We start from the raw sequence: 18,575 nt of genomic DNA, 5'->3' as shown, positions 1-18,575 counted from the left end.
TTGCATTGGGGGGTTAAGATTTCAAAATATGAATTTTTGAGGAGCACAAACACTGAGTTCATAATAAGCCAGTACTGGTAAGTTTTCTGTTAATTCTCCTCCTCTATGTCTCAGCTTTGATTCATGGAAAACCAACAACAGTCTGAGAGGTGAAACTGTGCCACAGGTGTGGAGAGCAAAACCCAAAAGAAAGCCATCTTTCCAATCAGATGACCAGTAAAAATAAGTCACTGAAAGAGAATGTAAAATGAAATCCCTGTTTTGTTTTGTTTTCTGTTTGTTTCTCTTTTTCCTTTCTTGGCATTGCCTGAGGCCAGCCCCAGTCATGGTGATGTATTGACTAGATATGGTTGTGGTGGCGGGGTATACAAATCCCAAGAGCTAATCCATATCCCTGGTCAGAGGAATGGTAAAAGGGACCCCAGTAGTCTGAATAGCATGCAGGAGTCTTTTATTAATTCTGTTATATTTTTACCCCTTTATCCCAAGTGTGGCCCCCATTGCACAGAACAGTGCAAGAGCACTGGGCCTAAAATCCAAAAAGAAGTTCATCTTTCTGGCCAGAAGAACTGGTAAAATAGTCTCTAATAGCCAAAGAGTGGCAGAATCCTTTAGAAGAGATAGCTGGGAAAGGGTATACTCTAATTATGGTACACAGACCAACACAAGTCCTGAGATCCCACCTGAGCTAAATGTGTAGAGCATACTCAAAGAAAAATAGCACTTTACAAAAATAGCTTTGTTTTATAAATTGACTGCCAAACAAGCCAATCAAAAATGAACATTCTTTGGAGGATTTTAACAGGATACAGAGTCCCACTACATTATATTCAATATGTCTCACATTTTATTTCATACATCTATAATATAATTCAAAAATCACTCAACATACATAGAACCAAAAAAGTTGAGCAATTCTGAAGAAAAAGGACAATCAATGACCCCGAAGCCAAGAAGACCTAGGTGCTGGAATAATCAAATAAAGATTTAAAAACAGCTTTTATGACCATGTGCCATGAAGTAAAGGCAAGCACTCTTGAAATGAATGGAAAGATAGAAACTCTCAGCAGAAAAAGAGGAACAATTAAAAAATAACTAAATGGAACTTCAGAATAAAAGTATATAATATCATAAGTAAAAAAGTATTATCTGGCCTTAATGGAATGATAGAGATATTTAAAAAAAATAAACAAACATAATGATAGAGTCAAATGATCTAATCTGAAGTACAGAGAGAAAAACACAGAAAAGAAACCAAACACAGGCTCAGGTACATGTGGGAAAATATCAGAACCTCTAACATTTAAATTATTGAAGCACCTAAAGGAAAGTGAAAGAGTGCAAAAAAAAAGTGCCAGAAACAATATTTGAAAAAATCGTAATAGGAAATTTCCAAATTAGTTAAGGATACAAATTTACAGATTCAAGAAGCTCAATACACACCAATGAAGTAGAGGCCCAGACACATAATCAAACTGTGGAATACCAAAGATTAAAAAATTAATTTAGAAAGTAGCCAGAGGAATAAAAGACACGTTACTTACAGGAGAAAACTGCATATCTGTCATCAGAAAATATGGAAGTCAGGCTGGGTGCAGTGGCTCATGCCTGTAATCCAGTACTTTGGGAAGCTGAAGTGGGCAGATCAATTGAGGTCAGGAGTTCAAGACCAGCCTGGCCAACATGGTGAAACCCTGTCTCTACTAAAAATACAAAAATTAGCTGGGTATGGTGGTGCACACCTGTAATCTCAGCTACTTAGAAGGCTGAGGCATAAGAATTGCTTCAACTCAGGAGGTGGAAGTTGCAGTGAGTTGAGATCACCCATACTCCAGCCTGGGTGACAGAGTGGGACTGTCTCAAAAATAAATAAGAAATGATATAATAAAGTCCTTTAAGCCTATGAAAAGAAGCTCAAATTTATTAGTAACCAAGGAAAGGCAAATTACAACCATGAGATAAAATTCACAACCACCAGATTTTCAAAATTAAAAGATACGTGAATTAATTTCTGGGTTCTCTATTTTTTTATATTGATCTACGTGCCTGTTTTTATGCCAGTACCATGATGTTTTGGTTACTACAGCTTTGTAGTATATTTTGAGGTGTGGCAGTGTTCTGACTCCAGCTTTGTTTTTTTTGCTCAGAATTGCTTTGGCTATTCCGGTTCTTTTCTGGTTCCACATAAATTTTAGTTTTTTGTTTTTTGTTTTTTTTTTTCTGTGAAGAATGTCACTGATAGGGATTGTATTAAATCTATAAATTGCTTTGAGTAGTATCAAGTGTTGGTGAGAATTTCAAGCAATGGAAACTCTCATACACTGCCAAGAAGAGCATAAATTGGTTTAGCCAATTTAAAAAATAATTTGTTATAAATCTGAACATATATACTACCCACGATACTTATTTCTAGATATAGATATATAGATATAGATATATTTGAGCAATGTTTGACAAACTCTGGATAGTGACTCATCCAATTCAGGGATTTCCAACGAATATTTTAAAATAGAATAATATGGAACAGAAAATATCAGCCAGTATACATTGCAGGTGGTTCAAGGTAAAGTATGGCTTTGTGAGAGTTTACACACACACACAGACATGCATACACTCATGCACACACCTGTAATACAAAATGTATTTCTTACTGTGGGTAATGTGCCAAAGAGTTTGAAAGTTATAGCCCTACAGGGAAAGCCTTACACATGAGCTCCAAGAGACACAGAAATGGCATTATATGGAACAGCAAAACCCTGTAAAAAAACTCAAATGTCCTCCTATATGTAGAATGGACAAATAACTTCTTCTATATGGATACACTGGAATGCTATACAGCAGTGAAAATAAGTGGTACCTAGTTACATGAATGTTACCATGAATATTTCTCTAAAACATGTGAAACAAGAAAATCAAGTCATAAAACATACATACCAAGTATGAATCTATTCATATGAAGAGGTGTTAACACATGCAATTTTAAGGTTTTAACTGTGGTAAAAGTACGACGAAAAAGAAGAAAAGGATAAATACAATATTCAGGTTACCTTTTCAGAGAGGGTGACAGAGGCTGACGGGATTAGGAGTACAAACTAAGGGCTTCTAAGATTCTGGTTAGTTTAAGCTGAACGGTAGACATACAAAAGGTGTGTTGGTGACATCAGAGTCACATAATTTACTACCCCTAGCGCTGAACTTAGGTATCATTGTTATATGGAATAACTTTTCCTTATTGTTTAAGCACCATTTTGAATTGTGTCTTCCATTACTTGTAGTTTAAAAACCCTCATGCTGAAACAGTCCCTTAGTTTGTATCCCGTACAACTGGGATCTGACTTAGTATAAGCTATCATTTAATCATATTCTGTTTGTCTAACTGTATCATTAAAACCTTACAATATTAAGCAACCCCAAACTATAAAAAATTTTGTTTTGAAGAAAGAGACTATCATTAAAACAGCTTAGCATTTTTTCCATCTTAAAGGTTTCTTCCTTGGAAACATACTGATTAAGTACGTGTGATAGCAAGAACAATCCAGATTTGTTTAGGAAGATCTATGAAATGTTAAACAGATAAGGAGGGAGTCGGGCTTGTACTCTTGCCCTCAGCAGGAAACAGCTTGATCTGCCTGAGGATCACACAGTTATTGGAGCTACAGGCTGGAGGTCAGCGCACAGGCAGAAGTCAGTCACTGCAGGAGTCCTCAAAAGGAGAGAGAACAAGGAAGTGAAGAGATTTTATTCAGAAAAGGGCGTGGGCTCTGCTGTTTTGGCCAGAGGAATAAAGAACAGTGGTTTCTCCACAGACAAATCCTATACTGGAGACTAGCCCTGCTGAGGAGATAAGACTTCCATGCCACCTCCCTGGCAGACATACAGGAAATGGTAGATAAGAAAAGGGGATCTACAGAGGGAAATACACACACACCCTTTATTCTATCCCCCAGACACTTTACAAGGTATACCCTCAATGTGCGGCACTTCCTAATATCTTCCTATTATTCCACGAAGCTAAGTCTCCCTGTTTTACAGATGAGGGTGCTGGAGCTCAGAGGTTAAGTAAACTGCCAAGGTTACCCATCAGTCATTGGTGAAGCTGAAACTCAAACCTACAACTGTGTGATCCTCAAACTCATTCTTTTTTGAGACAGAGTCATGCTTTGTCACCCAGGCTGGAGTGTGGTGGCATGATCTTGGCTTACTGCAAACTCCGCCTCCCAGATTCAAGTGATTCTCCTGCCTCAGTTTCTCGAGTAGCTGGGATTACAGGTGTCTCTCACCACACCTGGCTAATTTTTGTACTTTTAGTAGAGACATGATTTTACCATCTTGGCCAGGCTAGTCTCAAACTCCTGACTTCAAGTGATCCACCCGCTTCAGCCTCCCAAAGTGCTTGGATTACAGGCATGAGCCACCACAACCAGCCTCATATTCTTTTATACCCTATGCACAAAGAACAAGGAAGACTGTGGAACAACTCAATCTTGGAGCATTCCCTCTTAGAATGAACTCAAAGCTGCCCCCAGCAACTCCTGCTTTCTACTGATAAACGCAATGCTGGCCATCTGTGAAGATGTGGACCCAGCTAAGCTCAGTAGGATCCCATTACAGAGGAGAATGCCACCATTCTTGGTTCCCAGATTATAAGCACAGCCCTCACTTTCGTCACTCACGTCAACCACATCAACCACTTCTCACGTGCATAATCTTGGCCACAAGAGGAGTAGGTTAAAAAATAATAATAAAGAGGGTTTGCTCTAGGCAGCTGCACCCCCCCTCCTCACCCCTACTCCAGCTCCACTCTGATGCTAACTGACTATTGGGGCTCATCCCACTGTTAGTGATTCCCACAATTACCTAGCGTCCAACCAGAGACAGCCTCCAGGAGGGGAATGCTGCTGTAGATGGCATGCATGTACATCAGGTGAGCCATCAGCTCGGCCAGCCACCACCAGCAAAGGAGGCGGCCCAGCCCCAGGGCCAGGACACACAGGTTGGCCTTCAGAGATTCATGCTCCTGCTGCTGCATCTAAAGTGGAAACAAAAGAGGTCATTAGACGGTGATTGATTTCTAAAACAGTCCCCTCGATAAGATTTTTCATAAACTTCCCACAAACATTATTGCTATGCCGGCTGACAGAGGGTTGGTTTGGCTTGTCTTGGGAACACTCAAGATTCTTGGGTGGAAGAATCATATCTGAGCTTGAACACTGTCTCAAAATAAGAATGGGGGATGGGGGTCAACAAGCTAGCCTAGTGCCAAGAACCAAAGTCACGTTCTGCACTGATCCCTCCACTCCAGTATCAGCCCTGGGAAAACCCAAGTGGAAGGGCAGCACACGGTATATTTTCCCCACTGGGAATTTGGAGTTTCTTTAGGTACAGGTGCCACCCTGCCTGAATTCTTCCATCACCTACACATGTCTGAGGCTGGTAAACGCAGGGCCCAGTCAAAAAGAGACACAGGACTGGTAGAAGTGACAGAGAAAAAAACAGGGGCCGAGAGCAAGGGAAAATGATGTGTGGGAGTGTCATTTCACCCTAAGTTGTTTTCGAAACATGGCAGACAAGATGTGGAACAAGTCTCTTGCCTAGTAGGCAGCAGAGCATAATAGTTAAGAACACAGACTTTAGAAAACATAAAATAAGGTGGGTCACGGTGGCTCACAGTGGCTCACACCTGTAATCCCAGGATTTTGGGAGGCCCAGGTGGGCAGATCACCTGAGGTCAGGAGTTCGAGACCAGCCTGGCCAATATGGTGAAACCCCATCTCTACTAAAAATACAAAAATTAGTCAGGCATGGTGTGGCACATGCCTGTAATCCCAGCTACGCAGGAGGCTGAGGCAGGAGAATTGCTTGAACCCGGGAGACAGAGGTTGCAGTGAGCCAAGATCACACCACTGCACTCTAGCCTGGGCGACAGAACGAGACTCCGTAACAAAGAAAAAGTAAAATAAATCACTTTGGGTAGTTTTGTCATCAAAACAATATTGAGTCTTTCACTCCATAAACTCGGGCTGTTTTTCCTTTTATCAGGTCTTCTTTAAATTTCTTTCAGCAATGTGTATAGTGTCCAGTGCACAAGTCTTGTACCTCTTTGATTAAAGTTGTTCCTAAATATTTTGTTCTTTTTGATGTTATTGGAAAAGGAATTTTCTTCTTTAAAAAATGGACTTTAGAGTCAGAGGAACAAGATCAAATTCTACCACAAACTATGCAGCTGTGTGATCCCCAGCAAGTGACTTAACCTTTCAGAGTCTGGGTTTCCTCAAACATAAAGTAAAAAAACATTGTTGTGATGATTAAATATGATGAAGTATGTGAAGTACTAAGTACAGTGACTGGCATACAAGAAGCCCTGGATATCTTGTATTATAGGTAGTATCTATCATTAACCACTTCCATGTGTGTCTTCCCATCCTTCCCATGTGATGTCCCAGACAACCAGCTACAGGGCAGCATTAGCAGACAGCTCAGAGCCAAACACCAAAGGCAAGAGAGGGATGTTTTGATTATTCACAGATACAGATAGAAGCTACTGAGGGCATACTCAATACATGTGGACAACACAGACGAAAAATTTTAAAGCCTGGTTCTGTGGTCTCACCTCACTGCCTGTTGTTTAGAGATGCACAATAACTAGAATGCATAAGCATGCTGGAAAATGTGAAGTGAATTCAATTTCATTCAGCGTTATATCACTAAACAAATATAAATACAGAAAAACTAGAGAGAGCAGTAAGTTTTCTGGATCTCACAATGACAAGATTTTATTAGACTGAAAGCTCCCTTGAAATGCAGAGGACAGACTAATGCTAAATGTCGAAGCTGCATCTGCACACATTAGCCGGTGGAGGAAATGAGCTTGCTTTGGCATTTGACTGTCAGGGCTCATGACACAAAGGCCCATTCCATGAGGTAGCTCCTTAGCTTCTCTCTCCTCTACCGTCAGGGTGCAGTGGGTCCCACTGCAGCCAGGAGAGTGGCAGGCACTGCCCCTAGCGGGGAAGAGAGAGCTACACAGCAAGGGATTTATTTTTATTCCATTTTCTAACACTTCCAGTGTTAGAAACTTCCAGTCTCTCAAACTGTCCTCCCACAACAAGAAGCCAGGCTAAGAAATTTTGGTCGGCTCATTGGCATTACAATCTTCTGCACAAACAGCTTTCTCCCTTTTGCCATCTGCTTGGTTAACTATGCCCAGGAAAGCTTGTTGGCTTAACTTTTAAAATGTAAATTAGGCTGGGTATGGTGGTGGCTCACATCTATAATCCCAGTACTTTGGGAGGCGGAGGCAGGTGGATCACCTGAGGTCAGGAGTTCGAGACCAGACTAGCTGACATGGTGAAACCCCATCTCTATTAAAAATACAAAAATTAGCTGAATGTGGTGGCACACACCTGTAATCCCAGCTATCCAAGAGGCTGAGGCAGGAGAATCGTTTTAACTGGGGAGGCAGAGATTGCAATGAGCCTAGACTATACCACTGCACTCTACCCTGGGTGACAGAGAGAGACTCTGTCTCAAAAAAAAAAAGGAAAAAATTGGCAAAACTAACAGGAATTTCCCTTTTGCCTTTTGTTTACCTCAGTTCACTTCAGGAAGATATTTTATGCAGCCATACCAATCTGCATTGTTAAGAAACAACAGTAACTGCTTTGGAGAATTCATCTGGTTAGTATTGACAGGAAGCAGAACTTGAGTTCTCCAAGAAGGAAGACTGGGTATCCTTGGGTATTTGCAGACTTGTATTGATCAGATCTAACTGCAATTAAAGATGCACTAGTGACCCCAGACAGACCCCTTTCTGGGCATAAACTGAGGATGGTTTTCACTTGAATCCTTACCCCAAGCATGCACGCTCTGAGAGACCCTACAAAGTCTATGGCAGCAGATCTGTTACAAGCCAGTTAATCACTAAATCCTCAGTGTGGAAACATCTACCTGCCAGATCATTCACGTTTGTGTTAATAAACAAGAAGTTAAAAGGAAATAACCCAAATGTCCAACACTAGGGTGTTGGTTAAGTGCATGTGTGTACCTCAATATTATATCGTCACGAAAACTATTTTTATTCAATGTGCATAAAATAATCCAAGGCAGGAAAGATATACACCAAATGTCAACAGTGGTAATCTTTGGATGATGAGAGTTTAGTTATTTTTTGACAATTAAATTTTTTTTTTTTAAGACACAGTTTCACTCTGTCACCCAGGCTGGAGTGCAGTGGCACAATCTCAGCTCACCCCAACCTCTGCCTCCCAGGTTCAGGCAATTCTTGTGCCTTAGCCTCCCAAGTAGCTGGGATTACAGGCACGTACCATCACCACACCTGTCTATTTTTTGTATTTGCAGTAGAGACAGGATTTCTCCACCTTGGCCAGGCTGGTCTCAAACTCCTGACCTCCAGTGATCCACCCACCTTGGCCTCCCACAGTGCTGGAATTACAGGTGTGAGCTACCGCACCCAGCCAAATTGGTTCTTTTTTAAATCAGAGAAAAAGCAATGTGACCTTACAATATTGTGAATATTTGGACCCTCTCTGTTAGTGAGGCAAATGTACTCAAGATCCCTCTATTTCTTCATCCTGCTTCTCCAAATGACTGGCATCGGAACTTCTGCCAGGAAGCCCAGCATCCTCTATGAGTGAGTATTCTTCTCCATGTTTTATGCTAGACTAATTTTTATTTCTCCTCTCCTTCTCCCTTCACTCTTAGGTTTTTTTGTTTTGTTTTGTTTTGGTTTTTTTTTTTGTAGCTATGTACTGAGTTCTTCTTTGTTAATTCTCAACCCTTTTTCAGCTCTCCAAAGCAAATTCATTTTGACCTAATAACCACTAGCAAAAGAAGAAATGATTACAAACACACTGCTATGGTCTGCATGCTTGTGCCCCCCTAAAATTCATATGTTGAAATCCTAACCCCCAAGGAGATGGTATTAGGATGTGGGGCCTTTGAGAAGTGATTAGGTCATAAGAGTAAAGCTTTCATTATTAGGATTAGTGCTCTCATCAAGGAAACCTCAGAGAGTTAGCTAGTTCCTTCTACCATGTGAAGACAGTGAGAAGGTGCCAATCTATGAACAGGGAAGCAGGCCCTCACCAGACACGGAATCTGCCAGCTCATTGATCATGGAATTCCCAGCCTCTAGAACTGTAAGCAATACATTTATGTTGTTTATAAGCCAACCAGTTTATAGTATTTTGTTACAGCAGCCCAAATGGACTACAGCCGAAAATCAGTACCAAGAGTGGGAGTGCTGCTGTAACAAATACCCAAAAATATGCAATTAGTTTGGAAGGGGTAATGGATAGAGGCTGGAAGAGTTTGGAGGTGCATACTTTAAGAAGTCTACATTGCTGTAAATGGACCTTCAACGGAAATTTTGGCAAGGGCTCAGAAGGAAAGGAGAAGAGCTGTAGAGAAAGCCTCAATATTCTTAAAGAGCTAAGCAGTAGTGAACAGAATGTTGGTGGAAATATGCACAGTAAAGGCCATCTGATGATTTCTTAGACAAGAGAAATATGGTATTGAAAACTGAATGAAAAGCAATCCTGTTATGAACCAGCAAAGAAGTTGGCTGAATTGTGTTCATATCCTAGTGTTGTGTGGAAGGCAGAATTTGTGAGTAATGAAATTGGATATTTAGCTAAAGCCATTTCTAAGCAAAGTGTTGAAGGTGCAGCTTGGCTCCTCTTGACTGTTTACAGTAAAACAGTAGAGGAGAAAAGTGATTTAAAGAAAAAATTGTTAATCAAAAGGGAAGCAGAACTTAAAGATCTGGAAAACTCTCAGCTTTTCCATACTATAAAGAATGAGAAAGCCTCTTCAGGAGAGAACATTGAGAATGTGGCCAAACAACCATCTGATAAGGTTAGTCAGCTGTTTCAACAGAAGCCAGGACCTCCTGTCCAAGACAATGGAAGAGTGATTCCAAAGGGAATTCAGTCATGAAAACTATTTTTGTTCAATGTGCATAAAATAATGAAAGGCTGGAAAGATCTACACCAAATGTCAACAATGGTAATCTTTGGATGGTGAGATTTTAGTTATGTTTTACAATTAAAATTGGTTCTTTTCAGTCAGAGAAAAAGTAATGTAACATTATAACATTGTGACTATTTTGACCCTCTGTGCTGCCACCATCCTCACAGGCCAGAGTGCAAAGGCCTGGGGGACAGAGCAATTGCAGATGCAAAGGAGGGGATGTCACTGCCCAGCCCTGCCTCACACTGTGGGCTGTTGCCCACTCCCCATCACCATACTCCTTGGCTGCCCCAAGGGTGGCTTCTGTGGGCCCCAGTGCAGTATAGTTGGCACTGCAACCAGCGAAGCTGTAAGGGGGTGTGGCTGCCTCCACCTAGATTTCTAACAATGCCTAGAGAGCAATAGGGCCCAGACAAATAACTGCACACAGGCAGGGTCCAGCAGAGCCATGCAGGTGGCACTGCTCTCATGACCCCAGACCAGTAGAGCCACCAGCTCAAGATTCTGGCCTGGACGATCGGCAGGAGGCACAAAGCCCCCATGAAGGCAGAGCCACAACCCCTCTCCCTGCCACCATGTGTCCAGAAGGCACCCCAGTGTGTCTGGAAGGTGAAACCTCCACCCTAGTGGGCCTGGAGGGCAGAGTAATGAGCCAAAAATGATGATTCCTGAGCCTTAAGGTTTTGGACTTCCTCGGGAGCTTTTATTCCTTTCTTCTTTCTGATTTCTACCTTTTGGAATTGGAGTGTCCATCCTATGCCTGTCTCACCATTGCATTTGGGTGCACAGAGCTTGATTTTGCAGGCTCACAGCTGAAGGGGCATTTGCGTAAGGATGAATCATACCTTTAGTATTACACACATCTGACTTAGATGATATTTAAAGGAGACTTTAGATTTCAGACACTTGAGCTGGTGCTGGAACAAGTTAATATTATTGGGGCTATTAGGATGGAATGAATATATTTTGCATGTAAGGAGGACATGAATTTTCAGGGGGCAGGGGCAGAATGTTGTAAGTTGAATGTTTACATCCTTCCAAAAATTCCTATGTTGAAATCCTAACACCCAAGGTAATGGTACTAGGAGATGGGGTCTTTAGGAAGTAATTAGGTCATGACAGCATCCTTCATGGTTGGAAATAGTGCCCTTACAAAAGAGGTGCTGAAGAGTTAGACCCCTTATACCACAAAAGCACACAGTGACAGATTACCAGCCTGTGAACCAGGAAGCAGGCCCCTACCAGACAGCAAATCTGCCAGTGTCTTGATCTTGGACTTCTCAGCCTCTAGAACTGTGAGAAATAAATGTTTGATGCTTAGAAGCCATCCAGTTTATGATATTTTGTTATAGCAGTCTGAATGGACTAAGACACATACTATCCATTAGTCTGTAGAGGCTAGAGGAGTTCACACCAAGGTTAAGACATGTAGAGGCAGCAAAATCACTCAAGATCAACGGACAGGTCTTTCCTGGCACCCAGACTCTTTTCTTTATGACACAGGCTGTCACTCTATTGCCCAAGCTGGAATACAATGATGTGACCCTACCTCATGGTAGCCTTGATCTCCTGGGCTCAAGTGATCCTCCTGCCTCAGCCTCCCCAGTAGCTGGGACTACAGGCATGGACCACCATGCCTGGCTGATTTTTTTATTTTTTTGTAGAGCTGAGTTTCACCATGTTGCCCAGGCTGGTCTCAAACTCCTGGCCTCAAGTGATCCTCCTACCTCAGCCTCCCAAAGCACTGGGATTACAGTTATAAATCACTGTGCCCAACCTGTCCAAACTCTTGGAGAGAAGCAAGTCTTCTAGCTGAACATGATAATGGCCTCAAAAGCAGTGTTGACAGCAGATAATCTTCACACAGCCATATTTCTACAGTTTCTAAATAAGCAACTGTGCATATGGCCCACAGGCTGTTCAGCATAACCTACCCCAGGCTCAGGTCCCCTGAAGGCCAGGACTGCACCTCGAGCTTCCAAGCAGTGTTGGGTATGGAGCCCCATCCCAGGGAGTGGAGAGATAGCAGCTGGACTGGAAGGGAGCCAACAGGTCAGAACCAACAGCCCCCATGACAATCAAGAAAATACCACTAACACCCAATCACCTCTCAGTTCCAGGCAATCACGTTTCAAGATCAATTCAAAGGCTTCCTTTCCCTCCTCAAACTACGTAGTTTCTAAAATGACACAAATATCTTAATTAAGAAAAATCATGAGGTACACTTTGTTAGGTGTTGGCTTCCTAACAATGACGTCCCTAGTTTCCACAAGCTAAAACTTCCCTACCAGGTTTAATAAGGCATAATTACATGTCACTACAGGACCAAAAGGGTTAGACTTTTCTCTGCAACACTCACTTTCTGGTGCTAACTGCCTCCTTGCTCTGAGCAACAGAAATGTTTATTAATTGCACAAATAAGCCAGGCATGGTGGCTCATGCCTGTAATCGCAGCACTTTGGGAGGCCAAGGCGGGTGGATCACTTGAGGTCAGGAGTTCAAGACCAGCCTGGCCAAAATGGTCAAACCCTGTCTCTACTAAAAATACAAAAATTAGCCATGTGTGGTGGCATGTGCCTGCAATCCCAGCTACTCAGGAGGCTGAGGCAGGAGAATCACTTGAACCTGGGAGGTGGAGGTTGCAGTGAGCCGAGATTGAGTCACTATACTCTAGCCTGGGCGACAGAGTGAGACTCCATGTAAAAAAAAAAAAAAAAAAAGAAAAAGAAAAATTGTACAAATAAACATAGCAAAAGAAAAACAATCCAACTTTCATTCTATTTGCTTTCACCTGAAAAAAATAAAAAAAGGTTTTTCATCATTCTTTAGAGTCATATCATTATTACAGTCCATTTACATGTGCAATCTAATTGACTGTCTTTTGTTTAAAAAATCCAGCCGGGCGTGGTGGCTCATGCCTGTAAATGCCTGTAATCCCAGCACTTTGGGAGGCCAAGGAGGGCAGATCAGAAGGTCAGAAGATCGAGACCATCCTGGCTAACACAGTGAAACCTCGTCTCTACTAAAAAACACAAAAAAATTAGCTGGGCCTGGTGGCAGGCACCTGTAGTCTCAGCTACCCGAGAGGCTAAGGCAGGAGAATGGCATGAACCCAGGAGTTGGAGGTTGCAGTGAGCTGAGGTTGCGGCACTGCACTCCATCCTGGTCCACACAGCGAGACTCCATCTCAAAAAAAAAAAAAAAAAGCCCAAAATTTGTCCCTTTTCAACCCAGCAGGAAGAACAGACAGCCCATAAACAGCCCATCTAATGTGCAGGGCGGCTCTCTTGCCTGCATGCAAAGTATTTCATTTGAGACATTTCAAACCTAGGGGACTGCCAACCTTAAGACCACTGGAAACTGCTACCATGGAAATTGTGAAGTTCAAGCATCACTAAAAAATACACATTAACTCATCTGCAAGGTGCATTTCAAAATGCATTATATTTTAAAACCTCATTTCATGCAAATTGCATAAAAAGGAATAGCGACACCTTTCTCTCTCTTCCAAATATATTCTGATGATTAAAGATGACAGTTCTCAAAGCTGAAAGGTTCTTTTTCTTCACACACGAATAATACATATGTTTGTGAGCACAAAACAAAAGCCCTCCCCAGAGCCAGATATTCAGCTGGGCCACCTGGGCCACTAACTTATTGGCTTCTCTTTGCTTGGGTATAGGAGGCCTTGTGGCAGTTATTTTATTCCTTTATACTGGCCACAGACCATACCGCTACTCCTAACAAATCATTCCCTAATCAGACCCACATTACTCCCGACCCCCTAGCCATCCAGACCAAGGCCAGTGATGTCCAGTGAGCTCTCCTGGAACAGCAAGTGGGGCCTGCAGGTGTTGTTGCCGCCAAGACTGGTACTTGGTCCAGCCAGCTTGAGCCTCCAGACCTGCATGTCCACCAGGTGACACTCCATCCCCCTCTAACTCCTCTCACACACCAAGTCAGCGTAACAAGGCTCATGTCTTGATTCCCTTCACCCTATCTGCATTGTAATAGCCTCTCTTTGTCTCTATTTCCCTGTCCATAAAGTGGTCATGACAGTATCTCTCTCATAGGTTGTGAGGATTAAACAAGCTAGAATGGCCATGCACAATGGTATGTGCCTATAACCCCAGCACTTTGGGAGGCCGAAGCAAGAGGATCACTTGAGGCCAGGAGTTTGAGACCAGCCTGGGCAACATAGCAAGATCTCATCTCTAGAAAAGTATTTTTTAAAAATTAGCCAAGTGTGGTGATGCATACCTATAGTCCCAGCTACTCAGGAGGCTGAGGTGGGAGGATCACTTGAGCTCGGGAGGCCAAAGCTACAGTGAGCTATGATTGCACCATTGCACTCCAACGTGGGTGTCAGAGTGAGACCATCTCAAAAATTTGAAGTTAGAATTGTATAAAGCCTGGCTCAGACTAAATGATCAGCTAGTATATTTTATTACAATTAGCATGATTCCAAGTGCCAAATACATGATTCCAGGAGCCCATGCCAAATACTAAACAAAGCTTCTGGGACACTGACTGCCTTACACAGCTCTTGCCAGTCCCAGCAACTCTGGGACTGCCCCCATCCCTTTCCCGCAGCAATTGCCTGGGTCTCTCTTCAAATAGATGGAACCAGCACACTGGCCTCTTCTGAGCCCAAGCATGGCCATGGCCCAGTGTCCCCTGCTGCTGTGCCTGCCTACCAGACTGGATACCCAGGGTCTCACTTCTGACCTAAACTACCCTACCGCATGCTTTCTGGCCAATAATCACAATAATAAAAGTAAGAGACCGAGCATGGTGGCTCACATCTGTAACCCCAGCGCTTTAGGAGGCCGAGATAGGCGGATCACCTGAAGTCGGGAGTTTGAGATCAGCCTGGCCAACATGATGAAACCATCTCTACTAAAAATACAAAAATGAGCTGGGTGTGTTGGTGCACACTTATAATTCCAGCTACTTGGGAGGCTGAGGCACGAGAATCACTTGATACTAGGAGCTGGAGGTTGCGGAAAACTGAAGTTGTGCCACTGCACTCCAGCCTGGGTAACTAAGCCAGACTCTGTCTCAAATAATAATAATAATAATAAGAGTAAGAATTAACACTTTATAGTATTAACCTGTCAAACCACATTACCTATACACAATTATTTAATTCTCACAGCAATCCTGAGGGAGGCACTATTATTCTTCCCATTTCACTGATGAGAAGACTGAGGCATAAATAAGGTAAATAACTCAGCAAGCACTCTCAAGCCAAAGCAGAGCAGGGATTCGAACCCTGGAGGGTGGGCTCCAGGACCTTTGCTCTTAACCTCCATGCCAAATTCCCTATTTGACCACTGGCTTCTCTAAGGTGGGAGAGCACAGTGCCTGGCAAGGAAGAGTCCCTGGCCTACCACACTAAGGCTGCTCTTCTCCCCAGTGCCTACACCACACCAGTCAACCTCTTCAAGACGTACTGGCCCCAGGCTCCAGGCTAAGCAAGTAAACACCATGTCCTTCCCTTCCCTAAGTCCCTCAGGATCCCTGCCTCACCGCTGACTTGGTATCCGAGTGCCACAGAAACATGAGAGAAAAACAAATCGGGCCCATGTTCCTAAAACTCTAAATGCCACCAGAAATAGCCTTCAAGTTAAGGCGCTGAGGCAAATTTTTACCTGTTTGTGACTAATGATGCAATCACATGCTTTACATTGCAGAAGACACCTCTTCTATACCTCCCTCATTTTGTGTATGTAAATTGGGTGGAAGATACGTTCTCCAGGGGTATGCCTAAAACTAACATTGTCATTTGATCTTTAGGAGTTTGCAGATACTGGGTGAAGATTTCCCGCTGGGGTTGGTTTCCACGATGGGGCACTGCTGCCCCCTGGTGGTGCAGCGTCATTCTCCTGCTCTACGTTATTTTTAAGCATTGACCTGCCAGTCTAAGAACCATGCATTTCAATATTTCCAATCCTTATAGTTAAAGGCATTTCATGCATGCATTCATTCAAGCATTCATTCAGAGCAAATCTAACTTACAAGGTCTTCCAACTAGCTTTCTTTCCCCACCTCCCAGCCTTTTCCTTCTTGGCTTCTCTGAAAGAATCCTTTCACTACAAGATAAACTTTTTGGTTTAACCCCCTCCCCCTTTAGAGCCTCCTTCCCCACAGAAGGGAAGTTTCCCACAGCCACTTTCAGCAAGTGCAGAAACCTCCTGGCTTTTTAAATTTGCCCTATATCTTACTGAACATTTATCCTTTTCTAGAATGACTGTTCTATGAATACTCCCCCAAACATAGAGGTTTTAATTTGCCCTTTCAAGTTCCCTGCTGTCAGCAATTGCTATTGTTTTGGAACGGGTTAAAAAAAAGAGAGCGAGAGAGAGGGAGGAAAAGACATGGATGAAACCCAGAGTGTCTATACCTGGCCCCTATAGGAAGCAACCTGCCCCTTCACTTACCCAGACTGAGACTCAAGAGAATGAGAGCCCTTGGCTAAGGATTTAGGTGGGAAATAATCTTAAAGCATGCCTCTGTGTGACACAGGACCCTACTAGAGGCCTCTAATATTCTTACTAGACCCTAAAAGGCACAATTTGAAAAGGGGGGCCGGGCATGGTGGCTCAAGCCTATAATCCTAGCACTTTGGGAGGCTGAGGGCAGACTGCCTGACCTCAGGAGTTAGAGATAAGCCTGGGAAACATAGCAAAACCCAGTCTCTACTAAAAATACAAAAAATTAGCTGGACTTGCTGGCGCATGCCTGTAATCCAGCTACTCAGGAGGCTGAGACACGGGAATCACTTGAACCCAGGAGGTAGACGTTGCAGTAAGCTGAGATTGCACCACTGCACTCCAGCCTGGGTGACAGAGTAACACTGTCTCAAAAAAAGAAGAAAAAGATGAGAAATAACAGGAACAAATATTTTGCATAATAATAAAGTGCAGAGCATACAGGGCAAAGCTTATACATAAGAGGAAGTTGAGAAAATAATCTTTCCTCCTAATGGGTTTAGTTTATGTTTCTCTGAAAATTACCAGCCATCCTCACAAGAGGGGTGTCTGTGTGTGGATGTTTGGTCCAAAAGTTATTGGCTGGCAAACTGGGAATAATTCAAATATTCACAAAGGTAAGGAGATTGTAAAAGAGAGGAACCCACCCTATGCTGTGCCCACCCTACCTTTATTCCCACCCTCCTCCTGAAGGGCCTGTTAAATCACCTTCCTGGGTTCTAACCCTAGAGGTTCTGATTCAGGAGGTTGCAGAGGACCTGAGAATTTGTATTTCTAACAAGTTCTCTGGTGATACTGATGCTGCTGGTCCGGGAACTACACTTTGCAAATCATTGAGTTAGAAGATCAGCTGCCATCATTAAACCATCTCTTCTACACAATAATTTTAAACACAATTTTAAACGCAGATTTTAAATTCCTTCATGACAAAAGAACAATCCCAAACCAAGGTATGAGAAACCACAGACTAAACATATCTGTCTAGAATATCAATTTCACTTACAGATTTCTAGAGATATAAAAAGTTACATACTTTCACTGGAAATGTTAGAACATTATGTTATTGTTATAATGCAAGAATATATTCTTTAATACAATGCATAATTCAGTGGAACTTTTAGGACAAAATATGATTTCTAAGAACCCTCTCTTCTTTTTCAGGGAGCATCTTTCATGTTGCTGCCCAGAAATGTGCAACACTGCTGCTTGCCCTGCACTTCCAGGTGTGTGCATATGTGTGGGTGTGTGTTGTGCGTGTGCATGCATGTGTGTGTATGCATGTACATGTTATTCTCTCCTCTATGAGGATTGTTTTGTTTTAGTGGTGGGAGTAGAATATCCCTTGAGAAACACTGTTTTAGGCATTGTCAATTACTAATTCCTTATGTGAATTAACTTAGCAATTATGTTCCATGAAACTAGATGTAGGTTGAGGAGGCAGAAAAAAAAGAAAGTTGTAAGCAAGGGGGAAAAGTGAAGTAGGGGGGAACAAAAAAGGTAGTTTAACATGGCATTTCAGACAAGGATGCCATCGAAGGAAGGCAGGCAGGGGCCTGGGCACAAAGGGGAATCCAGTCCTGAATACACACCATTGCCTTCGAACTTACTTCAACTCCACTCTGTTCTCACATCTAGGTCACCCTGAACAGCTCCCAGGCTATGGCAGGACTATTTCTTAAGCAGCTTGTAAATATAAAAGGAAACATATTATTTGCCAAGCAACAGCTTAGACAGTTTCCTTTTCTATTCCTTCAAGTAATAGCAGCATAATCAAATTTTTTTCTTTCCTTGGGACTTCGCCACATTGGATACCAACTCCCAAACTCCTCGTTGTGCCCCACTCATTAATCCTGGTTGCCAGAGTTCACTGAAAATCAAGGTGGGACCCCCTAGAGCTAACATATCTGATGGGTCAAACTTTAAAGGCTCATTTCTCATATGTATTTCATCTATTCCATAAAACCTCATGAGAACTAATAGTGTATGTTGTAAATCGTTGGGCACCTCTGAATGAAATGACTCAAGAGTCAGAGAAGCCCACAGCAACAGTGACAAAAGCTTAATCTATAGAATCCCAATCCCATCCCCAGC

General features: G+C 42.6%; 1 protein-coding gene across 9 annotated transcripts in view; it reads right to left on the bottom strand.

The window, feature by feature from the left end:
- Positions 1-18,575, bottom strand: part of HHAT (hedgehog acyltransferase) — a 352,024-nt gene that overhangs the window by 252,112 nt on the left and 81,337 nt on the right. For all 9 annotated transcript variants that reach the window (XM_011938280.1, XM_011938312.1, XM_011938271.1 and 6 more), the window contains one exon: positions 4,858-5,029. In XM_011938280.1, the coding sequence (XP_011793670.1) occupies positions 4,858-5,029 (172 nt within the window). The remainder of the gene's footprint in view (positions 1-4,857; positions 5,030-18,575) is intronic.

Source organism: Colobus angolensis, unplaced genomic scaffold (genome assembly GCF_000951035.1).
Source record: "Colobus angolensis palliatus isolate OR3802 unplaced genomic scaffold, Cang.pa_1.0 Scaffold100, whole genome shotgun sequence".
Classification (NCBI taxonomy): domain Eukaryota; kingdom Metazoa; phylum Chordata; class Mammalia; order Primates; family Cercopithecidae; genus Colobus; species Colobus angolensis.
Note: the sequence above shows the minus strand (reverse complement) of the source record. Positions and strands in the feature narration are given on the sequence as shown.